Consider the following 23,157-nt stretch of genomic DNA (forward strand, 5'->3'; position numbering starts at 1 on the left):
GGGAGCCAGCTCCACAAATACTCGAGACACTAATACTCAAAGCAGGAATGCCAACAGAGACACTTACAGTACACACAACATGGGGAAGACAGACGCAAAACAAGGAAGGGGCACTAAGGGAAAACACAGGGAGAACAAAACTAAATCTACAGGAGAGGGAACCTAAACACCCCACACAAGGAAACTACGCGAAGGGAACTAAACACAGAGAAGGGACAAGACACAGGGACAAAACAGACAGAGGAATACAAACATGAGAAAGACCAGGGGCCTATTCCAGGAAGCAGGTTTTGCTAACAACTCTGGGAATGTTAACCCTAAAATGAGGGAAACTCGGGTTTTCAGTTCCAGAAAGACAGCTGTCTCCAATTCTGAGTCAGTTACCAGGGTAACAGACTCTGTGAACCTAACCTGCTCACTGGCAGGTTTTATCCAACAAACTCTGAGTATCGCTCTGACTCCTCCCCTCCTGCTGCACCTGAACCATGTGTCTGATACTCCGATTCATTTCCTCATTCATAAAGACACTGCAAAGCGATCAGAGAAACGAATTCATCTGCAGACGTTTATGTTTCTACAAGCACTGAAATCCCAGTTAGATGTTAGTTCATTATTTTTGTACGTAACATGAAGCTTTTACAATCATTCACTCGTCAACAAGCTGTAAGGACAGACAGCAATGATGTCCCGGATTTATAATGAGCACAGCTGCAGGTTTCAGACTGTCAGTCAGTTCCTCTGAAACATTTACTTTAGTTACTGTAGCACCACTGTTACATCACACTGATCTGGATGAGGCTTTAGATGCAGAACACACTTTGGATGGAAAAATGTCTGGATCAGAAGATGATGTGAACGTTTCAGTGAAGATGAGGCTTGAAAACTGACCTAAATGTATTTAAAGTGACTTAAATGATGTCAAAACTTTAAAGGTTATGGTGTCTGAAATTCAGAGTGAATCTCAACATATTTTCCAATGAGAATCACCTAAATCAGAGATCACCGGCTCTATAACGGATCAGCAAACCGTGTCTGAGTCCACCTTCACAGCAGGAGGATCCAAATGGATAGGGATCATGGATTCAGACCGGATAAGGCCCAGATCCAGTTCAGGCTCCAGTCATTTTCCAGCTCATCCAGTCCGGATCCGTTAATGGATTCATTTTCCCAGCACGATCTGCATTCTTTACTAAGAATCTTGTTACTCATTTTTATCCAGTAATAGCAGAAACATTGAAATTTTCCCTTAAAAAGTGAGGTTGCTTATCCATCAATAGATTGAATAATTACAGTAAAAATGTTAAACAATTAAATGGCCATAAACTGAACTGTCATAAACTGCAGCAAAAACAGTTTTTATTAAATAAAAGCTTACCTGAGGAAGCTCCACCCCCACGGTCTGCTGCTGTCTTAGTAACTAATACACAGGTAAACTCAGTCTGAGCTGTTTTGTCCATCAGGCTGCAGCTGAATAATTAGATTTTATAAATCACATGTAAAATTAGGATTCAGCTTCATCTGATGAAAATTCAAGTTGTGTAAGTAATGACAGCAGATATTATAAAGGAAACTATATATTTTATAACAAACTTTTATTCTGTCTATGATGATGACAGAGTGGGTCAGGCTGATTAAATTGGCTTGTCACGCTCCACACTGAAACGCGTGATCCTCCATCCATTGGATTAAAATAGAGGCTCTGCTCATTATTTACCCGTTGCCATGGTGAATTATGGTGTCGGCGCTCCATTGATGATGGCTTTCTTTCCTTACTCATGCATGCGCTAAATCAGGGTGATGATACTCAGAGTTGATTGAACTAACTCTGATCAGCTGTTCTGGAACTGGAAACTCAGAGTTGGTCAACTCAGAGTATGTTTTTAAACTCAGAGTTTGTTGAACCTGCTTCCTGGAATAGGCCCCAGAACAAAAGTAAACCAGAATAACATACAGGTAACTTATAACAGAACACCCAAACAATAACAATCTGAGGATCTAAACTGAAAGAAAATCTAAGAAAACATAACTACAAAATACAACAAAACAGAAGTTCACAAAAAGGAACATAAAACACTGGGGCACCGGCACAAGACCATGACACAGTGTATATATACTACTCTGAAAAGTGTTTTTGAAATGATACATTGGGTACGGAAAGTATCCAGACCCCTTTAAATTTTTCACTCTTTGTTTCATTGCAGCCATTTGCTAAAATCAAAAAAGTTCATTTTATTTTTCATTAATGTACACTAAGCACCCCATTTTGACAGAAAAAAAAAACAGAAATGTATAAATGGATGTATGCAGCTCTTCCTCTTCTCTCCAAAATGTTTGTTTGTGTGTTGGCTGTTGAGACAGGTGGAGACTGCTAATAGGCTGGTTTGAAGAAGTTCCTGAATGCAGATATGAAGAACTGATGGGTATCAGCCTCTTAACCTCCAGCTGACACTCACTTTGCCCTACTCCTTGCTTCTTCTGCACCCAACAAACAGCCCAGCCCGTTGCTAGTAGCTTTGAGTATTTGTATGAGTTCATTAGTAAATTGTGTGAGCTAAGTCATATTTCTGAAACCTTTGTTGTTAGCCAAGAATACTTTTGTAGGTAGACTTTCTAAATAGTGAATTGCACATATTTATCCACTGTACATATTGAGCACTACAGCAGTTTTAGTGGAAACCCCCTTGTTCTCTTGTTTATTGGTTATGAGCTTGGATTAGAGAACTGCCATTTCTTTGCCTTTTATTTTCTGTTAGGGAAGAGTGGGAATCCATAGGAACTTTTCTTATTTTACAATTGCTCACCTATGGAGCAGATAAAAATGCTGGGCAGCTTCTTGAACTGTGCTCGGCAGAGTCTCTCTCAGGGTTCGGTGTTGGAGGTCTCGTCAAGACTGATGGAATTAGAAAAGTAATGACAGATTTCGATCCACCATGTAATACAATCTGGAAAGCTGATTGCCATGCTGAAAAATGAAGCCAGTGATCCCAAACAGACTGACAATGCAGTAAAAGCATACCTGGATTGAAAAACACACAATGGAACAATGAACACTCATGGATTAGGTCCCCTCCAGTCAGTTATTGATGCAGTATGAGATGATCTTGATGTAACAAAAGCAGCCAACAGCCAAATTCAATTCAATTCTATTTTATTTATATTGTGCCAAATCACAACAGTCACCTCAAGGCATTTTATATTGTAAAGACCCTACAATAATGCAGAGTAAACTCAACTGTCAAAACGACCCTCTATGAGCGAGCACTTGGCAAGAGTGAGAAGGAAAAACTCCCTTTTAACAGGAAGAAATCTCCGGCATAACCAGGCTCAGGGAGGGGTAGCCATCTGCCACAACTGGTTGGGGCTGAGGGGAGAGACAGAACAAAAAGGCACACTGTGGAAGAGAGCCAGAGATTAATAATAACAAATGATTAAATTGATAGTGGGGTATAACCAGAGTAAAAAGAGGTGGATAAAAATAAACACTCAGTGCATCACAGGAAACCCCCCTGCAGCTTAGGCCTATAGCAGCATAACTAAGGGAGGGTAACTATAAGCTTAATCAAAAAGGAAAGTTTTAAGCCTAATCTTAAAAATAGAGAGGGTGTCTGTCTCCTGAATCCAAGCTGGAAGCTGGTTCCACAGAAGAGGCGCCTGAAAGCTGAAGGCTCTGCCTCCCATTCTACTCTTAAGTATCCTAGGAACCACAAGTAAGCCAGCAGTCTGAGAGCAAAGTGCTCTATTAGGGTGATACAGTACTATGAGATCTTTAAGATAAGATTGGACCTGAGAATTTTAAATTCTATTCTGGATTTAAAAGGGAGCCAATGAAGAGAAGCCAATATGGGAGAAATGCGCTCTCTCTTTCTAGTCCCTGTCAGTACTCTAACTGCAGCATTTTAGAGCATCTGAAGGCTTTTCAGGGAGCTTTTAGGACAGCCTGATAATAATGAATTACAATAGTAATAAATGCATGAATTAGCTTTTCAGCATCACTCTGGCTACGTTCACACTGCAGCCTGAAATGACCTGTATCTGATCTTTTCATGATAGTCTGAACAACACAGATCAGATTTTTACAAATGCAAGCCAAGACGTTATTGCATCCTCTACTGCGCATCCAGGACACTTTTAGGTTGTTTGCAGTTCACACAGGAGATCACATAGAAGTTGCATATATTTGGAAATGTGAATGACCACATAGAAAAAAAATTGGATTTCACAGAAAATTGGAATTGAGCATTAAGGCCTGCAGTGTGAACATAGCCTCTGAGACAGGGTGATTCTAATTTTAGAGATATTGTGTACATTAAAAAATGCAGTCCTACATATCTGTTTAATATCTGCATTGAAGGACATACAGTATCCTGCTCAAAATATTTCTCACAGTGTTACTGGAGGCCAGGATAATGCCATCCAGAGCCAGTATCTAGTTAGACACCATGTTTCTAAGGTTTGTAGAGACAAGTAAAAGAACTTCAGTTTTATCTGAATTTAGAAGCAGGAAATTAGAGGTCATACTGGCCTTTATGTCTTTAAGAGATCCTGCAGGTTAACTAACTGATGTGTGTCAGCTGGTTTCATGGATAATAAAGGCTGTGTATCATCTGCATAACAATGAAAATTTATGCAATGTTTTCTAATAATACTGCCTAAGGGAAGCATGTATAATGTAAATAAAATTGGTCCTAGCACAGAACCCTGTGGAACTCCATAATTAACCTTAGTGTGTGAAGAAAACTCCCTATTTACATGAACAATTTGGAGTCTGTTAGATAAAATATGATTCAAACCACTGCAGTGCAGTACCTTTAATACCTATGGCACGCTCTAATCTCTGTAATAAAATGTTATGGTCAACAGTATCAAAAGCTGCACTGAGGTCCAACAGGACAAGAACAGAGATGAGTCCACTGTCAGAGGCTGTAAGAAGATCATTTGTAACCTTCACTAACGCTGTTTCTGTACTGTGATGAATTCTGAAACCTGACTGAAACTCTTCAAATAAACCGTTCCTCTGCAGATGATCAGTTAGCTGTTTTACAACTACACTTTCAAGAATCTTTGAGAGAAAAGGAAGGTTGGAGATTGGCCTATAATTAGCTAAGACAGCTGGGTCAGTGATGGCTTTTTAAGTAATTGTTTAATTCCTACCACCTTAAAGGCCTGTGGTACATAGCCAACTAATAAAGACAGATTGATCATATTTAAGGTTGAAGCATCAATTAATAGAAGGGCTTCTTTGAGCAGTCTAGCAAGGATAGGATCTAATAAAGATGTTGATGGTTTGGAGGAAGTACCTATTGAAGTTAACTCCAAAAGATTAATTGGAGAGAGAGTCTAAACAAATACAGGCAGTGCTCAAAGCAGCCAAACATTAGGATAAGTCTTTGAGATGGTTATGAATAATTTTGTCTCTAATAGTTAAAATTTTATTTGTGAAGAAATTCATGAAGTCATTGCTAGTTAAAGTGAAAGGAATACTCGGCTCTACAGAGCTCTGACTCTTTGTCAGCATGGCTACAGTGCTGAAAACAAACCTGGGGTTGTTCTTATTTTCTTCAATTAATGATGAATAGTAGGATGTCCTAGCTTTTACGGAGGGCTTTTTTATATAGCAACAAAGTCTTTTTTCAGGCTAAATGAGCATCTTCTAATTTAATAAAGAAAAGCTTTGGAATGTTGCTCAAGAAGCTTGCAGATCTATTCCTGAAGACTACTCAAAGAAATTACAAGAAAGCTTGCCTAAGTCTACAGTCACACTAGGGATGACCATGTCCTTGCATTGTCCCTGCCTTTGAAGTGGTTGCTTTGAATACAGAGAGCAGATCAGAGATCACACCCAGTGAGCTTCCGTGTTCAAAGCAACTGTGGTCTGTAAAGACAGCATAACATAGTGCTGTAACTGCAGAAAGACAGAGTCAGTCTGCTATCAGTGACATGCAATCTGTTTGCAATAATACCACAATTAACTGTTATAAATCTCAAATCTATCGCCATCTGTTGGAAATCTGTTGCTTCTGCATCAGACCTGTAGTGCTGTATTGAGTCATGGGTTGACTAACCACCGACGGTCTCTGCAGAATCCACAAATCAAATGAGACTCTCTTGGCCACAGACTGAGCCAGAGCTAAACAGGGTAAATTTAAAATGTATAAACAAACAGATGGAGTTAGTTCATTTCCACATTGTACCAAGCGGGTGTCATTAATGTATTGACAAAATAATACAGTGTAGGTTTTATGCATGTTTTTGTCTCTAACAATAATGATAAAAAAAAATTGCATTTTGTTGAGCAACTTGTGTATACAATGACAATAAAGATTCTAATCTAAGAATGAATATGTTTATGATATAAGGGTGAACTCATTTGAGAAATTGCTGGCAAGTGTGTGCAAACCTGAGAACAGACTCAGGTAGAGCCTAAGATTTATCTAAAAAGTTCCTTTATTGCAAACTATTCCTCCATATAAACCTGAAATCTATGTATAATAGCTGACATGTTCAGTGTGTAGAAGAGCACAAAACATTATAGACTGTCACGTCCCAAGCCAGTCATGTTAATGAAGCTACTGTGTTGCATAAATGTGTGGATCGCTTGTTTTTTTTCTGCAGTCTCCAAATGAATTGGAGTTATGCGCTGAGGTTGCTGTCTTACATCCCACAGTTAGAAAGCCTTGATATCAGGGTGTCTCTGAAGAAATTTTATGTGCATGGTTTGTCCTATTGAGGGTAGTAAGAAAAAAGAAACATGAACGCTGCTCTGTGTGTGCCCACTGCTGAGAAAAGATGTGATGTTTTCATTGTGTACTGCTCTGTGCAGAAATGTGACTAGAAGTCTGAAACACTGGAACATGCTCTGCTCACTTTAAAAAGGAAAACAATATGTATCTTTGTATACATCTTGTGTTGGGATTCTCCTTCCCTCCAGTGCACCATTAATTTCATTTCAGTTCTGCTGTCTTTCAATAAATTCACAGTATTAATGCAAAGCAGGAATAGGTAGGGCTCAGCTCTAAACACTCAAAGTGCAACAGAACAGAACCAAAGTTTTTGGTGCCATACTCACAGCTTTGAGCCATCCAGCTGTGCCAATTATGAAGTTTATTTAGAGTGAGAGGAGAAGATGTTATTAGAACAATCATTCCTAGTGGCAACTATCATATACAAATGTCAGGCACGAAATATATAGTAAATTGCATGCCAAAAACCTTAGTACCTCAGATTTGTGTGATTCATTACATTGTTTCCTCATGAGGAGAAATAATTGCTGGAGCAGACATGTTGCACTGATGCAGACTGACTCCAACTGATTGCAGTGTATTGGCAATCTGTCTGGTGTTTATAAATTAGATAGCGATTAACAGCCTATCAGTCTGAGACTGATTGCAGTCCGTCCTAGTCCAACAGAGGCAGACTATCTCCCACTAAGTGACCTGTGTAGTCACCTTGCAATGAAAATTGGTCATCAAGGGCCATACCTTATTTTGAAACAAGGTGATATACTTTTTTCTTTTACTGTATCTGTATATTCTTTTTACAGAATATACAGATACAGTTTGTCATCTGTTGCTAGCTCAGCTATATTGATATATATACTAGATGAGTTATTGCTGGATTTATTTTAGAAGTTGCTGTCCAACCATAACTTATAAATGTCTCTTTTTGTAATTAACTTTTGCCTGTATGTGTTGCAGGTGGTGATAATGGAGGTACAGGGTCTGAAGTCTTTGGCTTCAAACAGGATTGTTTACTGCACCATGGAGGTTGAGGGAGGACATAAACTGCAAACAGATCAAGCTGAGGCCTCAAAACCCATGTATGTACAGTTCACACACACACACACACACACACACACACACACACACACACACACACACACACACACACACTCACACACACACACACACACACACAGAACCTTCATCACACTAAACACACTGTTTCAGCACTATGCCTTGACACATCAAGACACACACCACTTTGGGGGAGATTATATTATGACTTATTATATTTGCTAACTACAGTTGACACTTCAGCGCCCAGTGTTTCTCAAACTGTGTGGCCATGACACGGGAGAAAAATCATATGAAACAAATGTTGAATGTTGGCAGAACAAACATTAGCAGACGGAAGCAGGTATGTTAGACTAGTGAAACTCTCCAGCACTCCTGTGAGTTGTGAAAAAAAGATTTTAATCATTGTGAAGTGAGGTGTGGTTAAAAAAAAAAGTTTGAGAACCACTGACTTTATTATGATTCGGGATTTATCTTAAGGGGATTTGCTTTTTATCTTCAAAAAGGATCCTCTCATATGCGTAATACATGTGCACAAATAGACACATATACTAACAAAATATTCTAAAATGTGCTTATTCCACATGTTTACTACACATTCAGTGAAATGAAGCATCCTTGAAGCTTTTTTCCATTCTACTGTGTTGAAAATGGGTTTAGTATTGAGCTCATGAGTAATATTTCACACTGCCATGTCTTCATCAGATAACTGCATCTAACCTTACCTAACTGCATATGACATAATGTACTGTACCCAGTGTGTTGTTTTTATTTATTGCAGCATTGTTACTTGTTAGTTGGCAGACATACATGACACAATTTAATCTTGTGTCCTCTTTTGTTTGCCTGGTTCCAGAAATGAGAACATGAGTCTAACAAATCTGACAATCCTGTCAGATATTAGGATACATTTGTGTCTTTTTTTTGAAGATGTAACTTCGTATACTCATGCAGTACCTAATTCTATATAGCACTTTTCTACTCTACTTTGAGCACACTCATAGCACTTTATACAATACGCCTCTTTCACCCATCCTTACAAGCACTTTTTTCTACACCTAAGTGGTTTCTATCTAACACGCACACATATTCACACTCCAGTGCACATATTGGAGAGCAACTTGGGGTTCGTTATCTTGCCTGCTTTGGCATGCTGACTGGAGCAGCCAGGAATTGAACTACCGAAGTTCTGATTGCTGCATTCATCCACATCCCTAGGGATATCCTGTTGGAGGTGCTTCTGGAATGCCGGGTATCTGGCCCATTGCTACGGACCATTTGGTCCTTGTACAACCACTGTAAGAGTTTGGTCTTCATTGCTAGCAATAAGTCTGACTCATTTCCAGTGGGTGTTGGACTTCACCAGGGCTGCCCTTTGTCACCAATTCTTTTCATAATTTTTGTGGACATTATTTCTAGGCATAGTCTTGTGGCAGATGGTGTGGCTTCCACTTTGGTAGCCTCAGTATCTCATCTACGCTTTTTGCAGATGATATGGCTCTGTTGGTTTCATCAGGTAGGGGTCTCCAGCTTGAACTGGAGTGTGAAAAAATTAGAATTAGCACCTCCAACTCTGAGGCCATGGTTCTCAGCTGGAAAAGGGTTGAGTTCCTAGTCCTGGTCACAAGTGAGTTGCTGCCCCAAGTGGAGACCAAAACAAAAACAGGAACCCAGAACCAAAAAAAAAAAAAAAGATGGCAGCACAAGGCTGGGAAAATAGTCCAAAGGAAGATAAAGAAGGTAACATTGAGCAGGGGTGCAGTTCAGGAGGCTGGTTAGGTGGCCAGCAGCAGAAACCACCCCCTTCTCCGGTGTCACCGCTTCACAAAAACTTTAACTTGTATAGCTAAAAATTGTTTTTATAGCGTTCCATGCCTGAATATTTTCACCTGCTGAAATAGAAATACTTAATCAAAGTTAATTTTTAAAATGATAAAATAGATGGGTGAAGCTTTAATTGGTCAATGTGACCAATCAGACAATTTACACTGCAAAATGTGCTACAAATCACCAAAACTATTTCCAGCAAACATTTTTTCATTCATCCATTTCAGTTTAATATAATGGATAGATATAATTTAAATGAAAAAGAAATAAACAAAAAACATGTTTTTGCACACAAATATCCTCACACCACAGATCCAAAAGCAGATGTGCAGGTTATGTGTGATACTGGAAGAACCTACTTTTTAATTTATTGTTTGTGGGAAGTTACTTTTTCAGTCCTACATTTTTGTCAGGTTACAACTTAATATTTTGATTTATGCTATACATATCTGTAAGCTTTCATTTTCTACAAAAGCCTGACTGTCACCAACTGTAATTTTTTTTAAAGGGTCTCCAGGCTCTCTGGGCTTTTAAAGTTGCTCTTTGGACATTGTTTTTAAATTCATTTTCTGTCCTGTCCTTGTGTCTGAAGAGAAAGTTTGTTGACAGAGGAATTTATTTTTTTTTGACATTGTTCTCGTTTGGTGTTTGTTAAGTCACTTAATTCACTATTAATTACTTAAAAAAGCCATTTAACAATGGACTTTATGGAGTGATGAATACAAACTGGTATTTTTTTCAAATTGTCATCACTATGTGTGGAGGAGGTCAGAAGAGAGGGAGCGTTTACAGCCGCCTGTTAAACATATTGGAGTTGTCATGGTTAGGGACTGCATTTCAGCCTGTGGTGTTTGAGATAATGTCAGAATTGATTGAATTATGAATGCAGAAAAGTCCCAAACACAGTGCCAATGTAAGAACATGTCTGGATAGAAAAACATACAATATGTTTCTTGTCTGCTGTTGGAAGGTTCTTATTTCACACTTAATCATTAAGAGGTGTAAAAGTTTCACTGTGATACAAATGAAGCGCAACAACAAGCACTAAAATGATAAAAGCAAAAATCTCAGTCAGCAATGACCATCAGGTCCAAGCTTTTTGTGCACAACCTCTACTTTATTGGCTGCAAGCAAATGTCTATATTAGTGTTTTACAAACGGTTCAACATTATGATTTTGTTATGAGCAAATTTAAAAGATATGAATATACAGCATAGCAAGCAGTAAATGAATACACTTCCATTATCACTGCTCCTCCTGGTGGATACACATGACATTACCACCAGTGTTCCTAAATGCTGCTTAGGGCAATTTCCACTTGTGGTCACATTGCCCACATCACAAGGAGGGGATCTCCACATACGGTCAAAGACTGACTGAGGATTGGCCACAGACCTGCCATAGTCCTGTTATGAACCAGCCGGCCATTTTAAATGGCTGAATCTGTAGGAGGAGACCAGCAGTAGCAGATACCTCTGGTGGTCTATTCGAAAGCTGACGACAGCAAGGAAAACCTTCAGGTTGCATGGCTAGAAGGTGATGTCAGCAAAGGATACCCTCTAGTGCAGGGGTGAGCAAACTTTTTGGCTCTGGGGCCACATTGACTTTTTGAAATTTGACAGATGGGCCGTGTCAGCACTAGATGCATACATATCAAACATAAAAAAAGGCATTACAGTGTTGTACTTTAACTTGAGCCTGACAACAACAACACTGTAGATCCTCGTTGTAGGCATCGCTGGGGGGCAACGTTGGAAGAGACCTTCTGGGGGCCACTGATGAAGGAGACCCTTTAGAGGCTGGCATTGGTGGAGGTGACTGAACATCTCCAGTACGGCAAAAAAGATGAAAGCCTTCCAAGGGTTGAGGATGGAGGTGACTCTCTGGGGAATGAGCTGGCTGGGAAACACAAAATGCAGCTCCAGAGAGCTAATAAATACACAGTCTAGTCTTATTGTGGGCTGGCTCGTTAACTGTCAGCTCATAAACACCACACAATATTTCACAATAGACTGTTTCAGAGACACTGGACTTAACTTTATTAAAGGCAGTCTCTGAGAAACCAGGCACAGTTTCATGCTCTGTTTTGGGAAAAACAAACTCAGTTTTTTTATTACTTACTGATTCAAAAAGAAAACACCTTTAGCACAGGTTGTCTCAGGAACAGAAAACTCAGTTGACATAGGTTCACACAGAACAGGCTCTAATTCTATGGTACTGGGAATAACAGTCTTTGTTTTAAGCTCAGGAAAAATGCACTCAGTGAGGCATGCTCTGAAACGACACCCATATCTCTTCTGTAGACTTCTCAGCATCAGCTGGCACAGAAACAAGATTCACAGTCTCAATCTACAGAAGGACAGGAACAAAAGTCTCTTTCTGTAGATTTTCTGGTAGTGAGCACACACCCCGATAGTCATGAAGTTTTTGAAAGATTATGGATTGTGATGTGGACCCAGATTATGGTGGACCCACACCAATATGCATACTAGAGAACTGGTCCACAGAGGATGCCATCTCTTCTGTGGTCCACACTGTCCTCACCCACCTGAAGTGTAAGGATTCCCATGCCTGTATGCTCTTTATGGACTTCACATCAGCCTTCAACACCATTGTTCCACAGAACCTGGTGCACAAACTGTTCACACTTGGACTGAGCTCCTCCCTCTGCAGCTGGGTCCTGGACTTCCTGATGAACAAGCCACAATCTGTAAGGATCCACAACGTCTCCTCCTCCCCCATCATCCTAGGGCTGTGTGCTGAGCCCTCTTCTGTTCACGCTGCTCCCATATGACTGCTCAACAAAACACCCCCACCCCCACCCCTGCACACTGGAGGATCTGTGGTGGAAGTGGTCCCCAGCTACAGGTACTTCACCTAAGTAACGACCTCACCTGGGGCGACAACACTTCCAGTCTGGGCAGGAAGGCACACCAGCGCCTCTACTTCCTCAGCAGACTGAGGCGTGCTGGAGTTGGAAGCTCAGTCCTCTCTTTATTCTACAGATGTGTGGTGGAGAGCGTCCTTTGCTCCTGCATCACTGTGTGGCATGTAAGCTGCTCTGCAGCAGAGAAGAAAGCTCTACAGAGAGTAGTAAAGGCTGCACAGAGGACTGTTGGAGTCAGCTTCTCCGCCACCACTGACATTTACACCTCCAGATGCAGGAAAAGGGCCACCTGCATCCTGAAGGACCCCTCATACCCAGCACACACACTTTGTTCCTCTCCCTCAGGCAGGAGGCTGAGGAGCATCAAGAGCAGGACCACCAGACTGAGGAACAACTTCTTCCGTGAAGCTGTAAGACTGACGCTGTGAGATAGCAACTACAAACATAACGCTTTTCTCTGCAAGGTGTGTATTCTATGGTTTGATGGTTGATTAGACAGGAAGAATAGACCCAAAAAGATAAGCTCATCTAATACATTTCCAGTGATGAGGTGCTCTACCCTTCTCTCATAGAATACACACCTTGCAGAGAAAAGCATTATGTTTGTAGTTGCTATTTCACTGCGCCCACTACCTTTATTGTTTATTTATGAGTTGGTGAACGATGATCTTTTTGCAACAAAGCACAGGGATGATGGAGATGTCTCTTATAAAGGAATAACTGCAATCTGAAACTGACGAAGATGGTGTGGGCTTGCTTTGTTCTTCACAACATTTGTTAGGAGTATGGTGATCACTTCAGAGAAGACCTTAGAACCCATACATGCGAATGTAGAGCCACCTCCACAGGTATTGCTTGAGCAGGGACAGCTAGAAGGAGCTGATGTAAGAGCTGTCCGAATTGAATACTTTAGTAGGCAGGAACAGTGATCTGTTTAGCAGGTTTACAGAGTGAAAACAATTAAGTGTGCCAATTAAACATTTCCAGAAAGCATATGGATGAACGCAGCCAATTATGTTTTAGCAATGTACATTTTATTTACAAAACTGCAATTAAAGTGTACAGTGCAACGACACATATTCCAAACTGTCCATTGTAAAGCAAAAATAAAATGAGTCCATATGTAACCGAATAGCATTTACATTTTATTTCCTTGTTGCTGTCCTTCCATTTTAGCCACCATGCACACAAGACCAAGAAGCACATTTGTGGATTTGTCCATTTTATTGAGGACAGCAATATTTAGTTCTCTGCTGTGGTCATGGAATTGTTCATGTAGTTCAACAGCTCGTGATGGTGTTGCATTTTTCTTTTTCCTGTTTAAGAAAAAGTTACAAATGCATTGAGAATTGATTCAAATGTAAAATTTACAGTATATTTAATTTACCTCTTTGGACCCTGGACGGGCTCTCTGGAGAGGACAAAGCTGTGGATTCCACTGAATCGACACTGCTGCAGGAGGGTGTAGATTTGCAAGTGAAGACCGCTGAAGTATCTGAAGGAAATATTCATATCTTAGTTTTGATAATCATGCTGTTTCACATCAAATTTATTACATAGTTTAATAACACTGGCCAGTTGGTCAGACTTGTTCTATATGTACTATTAGCCTTAATGTACTCATTTTAAATAAGCTACTAGCATGTTTTTAGCAATCACACTGTGCCACGCTGTGTTAATACAAAACGTGTTAACACAATAGTGGTTACTGTTATTACCGCAACCAGTGCTAAAACATAAATGTTCTACCTGCAAAAAATGAAAAAGCACAAATTTATTTCTGTAATCTGTACACTGACAGCTAAGTGCCACTAACTTAGCATCACAAACAATAATATGTAGACTTACCTAAATCCGAGGTGTTCATTGCCGCATTACTCATTTGCTTGAGCACAGCAGTTGTGGAGTTTAAAGCCCCAGTCAGCTGATTTGCCGGTATGTCCTAACACAGAATCCAGCTGACAAAGTCATGCCCTTCTGCTGCTTGCTTCACGCGGTCTTGGTTCCAGACCAGCTAGTTTGTGTAGCTGCTCTCTCAGCACTGTTAAGGTTCTCTCTAGCTTAGAGAACCAGATGTTGTTGAAGCAGAGGATGATTCCTCATAATGGCATCCACCGTGTTTAGCCCAACAAACTTTGTCTTGAGGTCAGGGGACTCATAGACATGGGTAAGGATTGCATACGCCGTGTCCAGGTCAGTACAGCAATCCAAGAAGACAGAGTCCGTTGGGTCCTAACTTGGTCGCATCTTTCTGTCATGGTGGACAGTGTGGCACGCAGGGTTAGGACCCAAGCGTAGGACTCTGGAGATAGGCATAATGTTACAGTTTTATTAAGAAGTTTAAAATCCAAGTACAAAATCCTTCCAGGAACTGAATAAGGCAAATAATCCAAAGCATGAAATCTTCAAGGTGAGACATGGAACAAACAGACACAGCACCATGAAGGGAACAATGACACAATAAAGAGCAATTGGATACTGAGGCAATAAATACACACAGGTAACGAGACAAAAGGGAACAGCTGGGAGGGAAACACGGGAAGCAAATTAAACACACTGCACAAGGAACAAGGCACACTAAAATAAAACAGGAAGAAACTAAACACAAAGACCAGGACTAAGACACATGAACTTGACACAAGGACAGAGGATAAACAATAAATACACAACACCTGCTCAACCTGAAACACACAAATATCCACAACCCCAAAATAACCAGGAATCTTAACTAGAAGCCAAATTCAGAAACAAGACAGAATAAATATAACAGAATGTCCAAGAACAAAAACACTACATACTGGGCAAACACTGCAGGATCATGACATCTATCCTTGCAAAAGCATCTGACATGTGAAAACAGGCCTCTTCCATGGCCTGGAGGAGGTGAATGCAGATTTGGGCCTACTGGTTGTAAACTTTGCATTGCCATGCAAAAAAAAAAAAAAAAACCTCTCTTCTCTGGGCTTTTGATCTTTGAATCCACATTTTTGACAGCATATTACTTACTATACATATTGCATATAGTGCAATAGGGCATCTATAATACATGTATGTGTTGCAAAAGCACAGAGTATTTCATTCTAAATTAAAACCAGAGAGCAGTATGTAAAACACATATTCGGTCCATATTACAGAGACAACAGTGAAGCAGCTCAGATTTGGCTGCATTCATTGCCAAGCTTCTCTCTTTTACTCCCTATGGACAGGACATAGTCAAAAAGAACAGCACAAATTTCATAAGTGGAAGAAAATCCTGTTTTGTAGTAGGGGCGATATGTGTTTCTTTCAGGCTCTCTGGTTTCAAAAACATGCAGGTTAGTTAACTGGCATCTCCCCTGCTTCTCACTAGCAAGGGTATGCTCACACAGCCTTCAAGGATTAGCTGATAGCTCAGGAATCACTATCAGGTTTAACAGTCTTTCTTTCTTTGTTTATATCTGGTTGTGTTTATGTTTGTGTTGGTGTAGTTGGGGCACCCAGGGTGACTTCACCACCACTCAGCCACTGCCTGCTGTGAAGGTGAAGCTATTTACTGAGAGCACAGGAGTGCTGGCTCTGGAAGATAAGGAGTTGGGGAGGGTAAGAAATTCTGATTAATTTTGCAGTCACATTGCATTTCTTTAGCTTGTATAGTTATATACATTAATGGTGGGAACACTCCCAGGTTGTGCTCCACCCAACTCCCAACAGTCCTAAGCAGTCTGAATTCCATAAGATGACAGTGTCTAAAGGCTGCCCAGACAGTGACCTCAAGATCAAATTGGCCATTCGCATGGACAAACCACAGAACATGAAGCATTGTGGGTAAGTGACTGTGATATTTAACGTGCTTGCGGCAATATACAGCTTCTTGTGTTATCATTATTCTGTGCACTACCATAGCAGTCATAAAATTTAAAGTTGTTTTTCTAGTGTGTACATCTGAATAAATTAAAAACTTTTCTGAAAAAGGTAATATGGGAGAAATATGAACTCTCCTTCTAGAGCCTATTAGTATTTTTGGCTAAAGTAAAGGCTTTTCAGGTTGATATTAGAGCAGCCTAATAATGACTTGCAATTCTCCAGCCTAGAAATAAAAAAATACATGAGCTAGGATGTTTTTTGACAACATTGTGTAAATAAAGTAAGCAGTCCTAAAGATTTGTTTAATGTCTGAGTTAAAGGCCATATTGTCAAAATGACACCGAAGTTCCTCACATTAGTACTACAGACAAACATAATGCCATCCAGGGTGCACTAGCCTTTTGATTATTAAGAAATGTACTTGCCACTTTTAACTACAAATAACATGAATCGATGTATTTTTTTATATACTGCAGTATTTGACAGTTAGTTATTAGCTACTTTACAGAAGATTTTTTTTCTTCAGCAAATGTTGTATTTCCCTCCTTGAGATGCTCTGCCAGGCTCTTACGTCAGCTGCCTTCAGTGAATGCATGTTTGTGGGTCTCCCTGCCTTCAGTTTTGTCTCCAATAATTGAAAAGTATGCTCCATTGGGTGGAGATCAGATGAGTGACCTTCCCATTGACTAATATCCAATTCTGTTGCATTGAGAAACACCTGGCTTGCGTTTGCGGTATTCTTTTGGGTTATTATCCATTTGCACTGTGAATTGCCATCCAATCAGTTTTTGCAGCATTTGGCTGAATCTGACCATAGTATTGGCCTGTACTATTCAGAATTCATCCTGGTACTTCCTGTGGTCTTCAATTACATCTTTATTGTTTGATTTAAGAGTGGTGGTCGTGTCCAGAGAAAAATTATAAAATTGTGTGGGCCATGTTACCTGGGAGTTACCACTCCCCACTGATTGTAGCTATCTCCCTTGGGATGATGTGGGTGCTTGTGGTTTCCCAGGGTGCGTAGCCAGATGTCTTGGTGTGGCTGTTGGCCCTCTCCCTTAGGGGTTGTGACCTGGGGTGGCTCAGGCGTCTTCGGCATGGAGGGTGGGGTGGGATGGGATGGGGTGGGGTTGCTCTGCTGGGTGTCAAGTGGTTCTTGGGTGCCTGGGCCCTCGGGGCCGCATTCTCGGCTCGTGTCTCTGGCTCTCTGGGGCTCTTGCCCTTTGGCCGTGGGAGCTCCATCTAGGGCAGGGGTGTCAAACTCAATCATAGGATGGGCCAACATTGAAGGAACAGTCTGAGTCACAGGCCGAACAGGATTAAAAATTATAATTTTAATCAGCAATATGAATTTGAATGCCCAGAATACAGCAACTTTTTCCTCAACACATTAAATAAAATATAAAATTATATTTTTCTTCAAAGTAACATCAGAAAAAATAATATATTTCAAGCTGATGAAAATTTTCAGGTTAAAAACTGTGATGTGAATTTCTGCGCTTCTGCAGTGTGTCAGTTTATCAGCAAAAAGCGCAGCTGCAAACACTGCGGTGGAGACCTGGTCTGATTTTTTTTTTTTTTTACTTTTCATGAACTGAAAGATTTCCTCAGGTAGCTCATGTAATAAGGTACGTCACCAAATTCAGAAGCTCTTTCCTCCAGAAAAGACTGAAACATCAGATGACTTAAACCTTTACCTCTTATAAAGTTCACTGTTTGTGTTACGGTGCTTATGATGCATTCTGTCTTCAGGACAGCACTGTCAGCTCACCTGTGCAGGTCTCTCTCTGCATCTTCTCCCATATCTGTACCAATCTGCTCTATTCCCCGCACATCGCAGGTGAGGAAAAGAGACAGACAGTTTACCTGCAATGTCAGTGATCAGGTCCTTTGCCTTGCCTGTTTGGAAAAATCCCTGTTTTCCACTTTTCGTTTGGCCATTTTTGATGGTCAGGCTAGCTTAAATGTCACTGTAAAAAGTGCTGACCGATGTTTTTATCTGCTGATCACTGATCAATGAGTCATTGGCAACACAGAAAATGGGTTAGTGCACAGGTCTTGGCCTACACTGCAGCTGTTGCAGTGTATTGTGGGATTTGTGGTATATGTGGTGGGAGCACTATTTACCTGTGGGCCATTAATAATAGCTATATGAAACCATCTCACGGGTCGTATAAAATTATATCGCGGGCCACATCCGGTGCGCAGGCTTTGAGTCTGACACATGTGCAGCTTCTCACCCTCATCATTGAGCATGTTTCATGACAGAGACACGCACATACACACATACATTACAGCATAAAACAGCAAGATTTTGTGTGTGTGTGTGTGTGTGTGTGTGTGTGTGTGAGAATATGTGTATGTAACGTGTCTGTCCCCTTACTTCTTATTTCTCCCTCCTTTTTTTTCTCTTTCTTTTCTTCTTCTCACTCTTTCCTTCCTGCCTGTCAGACATGGCATTCCGATTTTCTGGACAATAATTAAAATGAACGAATAAATAAAATAAAACGACAAACATTAACAAGAGTAGTCTATAGAGAACTTATAGAACTTCTGTTAAAAGCAAATATGTTTGGTACAACAGTGCATTCGGATCATGATTTTGTTTGCGAAAATTGACTAAAAAAAAAATTCTAAAATTGTTCTCCAAATACTTATGAACCTTCATATATTGCTTAGAAGCTTATAGAGCTTATTGAATAAAAAGCCTTGTTGCACATCAGAAACATCAAACTATCCAAAAGTATTTACAGTATTTACAGTGCAATTAGAGATTAAGTTCTGAGTTTAATAACTCAGATGTCAAAATTAAGAAAAGTAACAATTTAATTAATTACTTAATTAATCCTGTACTGTCTGATATGAATGGTTATTTAAGTATTTCCAAATCTTTACAATCCAATATTATGATTAATTTTGAAATTCTCATAAAAATTCACAAATAAATGGATTTCTAATCTTATTCAAATTGTATAATATAGATATATATTTACAATGTAGAGTAATTTTACAGTGTGACGCACTTAAGTATGTGGGTGTGTAAAAGGGTTCCTTGTCCAAAAGATAATCTTTTGCTTCCCCCTTGTGGTTATTGCTTGCTACAGTCACAGACATAATTTCTCTACGACTGTGTATTACCACTTGCAGAGCCACAAATGCTAGTTACACATGGGGACCCCCCCCCCCCCCCCCCCACACACACACACACACACACACACTCCAGATATACACCTTTAACATGCACCAAGTCACCAGTGAGATATTTAGGATTATTTTGGAAAACAACAGAAGAACTGTATGGATGGAAGACAGCTGATTTGAAAGGTAACAATTTTTCTGAAACTATACTTATTTAGAATGTAGTTATTTTACTAGTGACCTGGAGGATGTTAAGAGTTTAATGGTTCTATTCAGCTGTCATATTGTACAGACTCAGGGGCTATGACTAGTTTTCACTAATTTTATTTATATAACACCAAATAATAACATGCACTTTGTCTTCTCAGATCTAATTTCTGAAGTGAGAAATACATGAAGATTATCACAAGAATCAGATTACAAGATTGATGGTACACTTTTTTGTCTTTCTCTTTATACTGCCAGTGTTACAGTGTTCAAAATTCTGACAATATCTTCCAGGTACTCCCATGTTACAAAAAACAAAAAAATAAACAGAACAGGCCAGCAAAGAACATACAGAAGTACAGTAGACTTATTATTGGTTATATTTAAAAATAAAATGTCACCCTCCATTGCAAAGTATATCATTTAAGTCCTGACATAGATAGTCCAAAAGGGGTTGCCATATCTTATAAAAGGCATCCAAATTGCCCTCTATCAGGGCACTGAGGCGCTCCATTGTAACACTGTGACAGAAAGCAACGTCTTGCCAGATGTAGAAGTTTACTGTCCCTGATGCTCAAGCATCAGGGACAGTCCATGCACAGCTAAACCAAAAAGAAACAACCTAGGGTCCATAGGAATTGTTTGATGAAAGACAGAATGGAGCTCTGTGGCAACATTCTTCCAAAACCTGTTTGTCAGTACACATTGCCAATACAATGAAGATACAATGGTAATAGTTGCTCACACTTGTGTTGCATTTTATACAGAGAGGTGAGTATTGAGGGTGATGTTTATGCATAAACTGCAGAGTACGTTGTAGCCTGTGGAGAAATCTGTATTGGTTCTCCCTGAGTCTGTTGCAAGTAAATGTTTTTTTTGTTAGTGAGAAGGCCCTTGATCATGTTTCACTGCTGAGCTCAACCCGCAAATCCGTTTCCCAATAAGTTTTAGACTTTTCAGTTTAACATCATTAGTTGTCTATTAAAAAAAAGAAATAAATTTCTTTTTTTGGTCGGGACCCTCTTTAAATTTAAGAAGGAAACTTTCTACGGGGTTTTAAGATTTGCTGGTCTTCTGGGATGATAAGTGATGATGGTACAAAATGTCTTACTTGAAGAAAACCAAAGAAGTCCTAATGTAAAATATTATGCTTAACTTGTATTAGTCTAAAAGACATAAAACCACCTTCTTCAAGCAAATCACAAACCAGTTTTTTGTTTTTGAGATACCAGTTGTCATATATACTTATACCATGCCAGGGGAAAGGCTCTATTTTTAATAAATGGCTGTATTGCACTTGAATATTTCCCTCTCCCAGTGTGACTCATAATATTATGCCAAACTTTTAGTGTTATGAGCAGTAAGCTGTTCCTAACCCCACCAGAAGCTCAGCTAGGTCTGTAGATAGAAGAGAGAGTAGTGACAGAGGCTCGCAACACCAACTGTCTACGTGTGGTTCAGATTGGTGTAAAAAAGAGTGTAACACCCTGATATTAACCTAGAACAACATGCCCAATAATACTATAATAGTTTAGGGACAGCCTGACCCCCCTTGTCAATTACAAGTGTTAAAATCTTCATCTTAAGTTTAGATTTCTTCCCTTGCCATATACATGTGGACAAACAATTTTCAATATCAGAGAAAGTTGTTCTGTTCATTTTAAGAGGTAGTATTTGCATGGAGTAAAGTATCTTGGGGAGGATATTAATTTTTATTATCTAACCTAGCCAGGACAGTGGGATGTCAAACCATCTATTAAAATCCCTCTTAACTGAGTCCAGGACTGCTTTAAAATTTATTTTGTAAAACTCAGAAGTATTTGCAGATACTCTAATACCCAAATATGCAAAACCTGTGGTTGACCACCTAAAAGGGAAGTCAGCAGGGGGTCCCAACCCTCCCTTTCAGCCCTCATTGGCAAGGTCTCAGACTTTTTGAAGTTAATTTTATACCCTGAGATACGAGCAAATTGATGAATAACAGAAATTAGATTTGGGATAGATTTCTGGTTTAGTAATAAATAATGAAACGTCGTCCGATTTTGTATTCAACATCTCCCAGGCTAATTCCAGAAATCTCAGGGTTGGTTCTTATAGCCTCCACTAGTAGTTCCACGGCCTGTGCAAATAATAAGGGGGGAAAGGGGACAACCCTGACGGATTCCTCTACCCAGAAAAAGCAACTCAGAAGTAGAGCTATTTAATGCCTTCTCTGCATCTAAGGATATTCCGAGGGCCTATAATTTGCATTCTGTAAATACTACAAAAATGTTCAGAAGTCATCGCGCATTGGAGCGGGAATACCTATTCTTTATAAATCCCGTCTGATCAGGCCCCCCAAGGCCGGCCCCAGATTCTCTAGTCTCCCAAGGATCTTGACAGAATTTTTCCATCCACCCCGAGCAAACTGATAGGCCTGTATAATGTACATAAATCAGGAGGTTTATCCTTTTTCAAAATTAGGGATATGTGGTCTACATTTAAAGTTGGCGGGAGTATGCCCAGTCCAAAGATTCCTTATACATGTTTAATAAAGGGTCGACTATGTGGTTGGCCATTTTTTTGTAAAAATCAGACCCAAACCCATTCTGGCCTGTGCCTTCCCACTCTGCAGGGACCTTATAGCTGTAGAGCCTCCTGAGTTGTAATGAGTTACACAGATCTAATCTAATTTGCTCTAACAACACAGGACGCTTCAACTGATCAAAAAAAAGTCACAGAGATTTGCTGTGTCATGAATCAGAAGAATAGAGTTCTTGATAGAAATGTAATTATTTTAGTGATCATTTTGGTTTCAAAATGTAACTCACCTTTCTTGTCCTTTAAAGAAGACTTTGCATAGGGCCCATTTTTACCCTGGGCAAGTCGGGCGAGAAGGCATCCAGGTTTATTTCCAGATTCAAATAATCTATGTTTTGCAAAATATATTGCTGTTTCTGCTTGTTGAGTAAATAGTTAATCTAATGCCGATCTGGTCACATCTAATTTTTTAAGCACTGAGGTGGATGGGGACTGTTTGAAGTCCTGCTCCAAGGTAGCTATTTCTTGTTGAAGTTCAAATCGTTTGCTAAGGGTGTTCTTTTTTTTTAATAATAATAGAGCCTCTGAGAAATGCCTTGCCTGCTTCCCACAGAGTAGAGGCACAAACATCTGGCGTATCATTTTTGGATATAAATAGTTCCCATTGGTCATCTAGATATTTAATAAATACAAGATCACTCAAAAGAGCTGGGTTTAAATTAGGGATGGCACGATACCACTTTTTTATGTCCGATACCGATCTTTTAAATTTGGATATCGGTCAATACCGATATAAATCCGATATTTAAAAACATTTAAAAAAAAAAATTAAAAAAAGAAGTCAACAGTCTCTCACACAACAAAATCAAAGTCTTTTAGTTGTCCCACATACAAGACTAAGGGCCAGGGTGGACAGAGCTTTTTAGGCAGTGGCACCAAAGC

General features: G+C 39.7%; 1 protein-coding gene across 1 annotated transcript in view; it reads left to right on the forward strand.

The window, feature by feature from the left end:
- cadpsa (Ca2+-dependent activator protein for secretion a) overlaps positions 1-23,157 on the forward strand; it is a 479,373-nt gene that overhangs the window by 144,693 nt on the left and 311,523 nt on the right. Inside the window, exons 6-8 of the mRNA XM_030723859.1 lie at positions 7,695-7,816; positions 15,975-16,086; positions 16,172-16,311. Coding sequence (XP_030579719.1) covers positions 7,695-7,816; positions 15,975-16,086; positions 16,172-16,311 — 374 coding nt within the window. The remainder of the gene's footprint in view (positions 1-7,694; positions 7,817-15,974; positions 16,087-16,171; positions 16,312-23,157) is intronic.

The sequence above is a fragment of the Archocentrus centrarchus genome, unplaced genomic scaffold (genome assembly GCF_007364275.1).
Source record: "Archocentrus centrarchus isolate MPI-CPG fArcCen1 unplaced genomic scaffold, fArcCen1 scaffold_29_ctg1, whole genome shotgun sequence".
Taxonomy (NCBI): domain Eukaryota; kingdom Metazoa; phylum Chordata; class Actinopteri; order Cichliformes; family Cichlidae; genus Archocentrus; species Archocentrus centrarchus.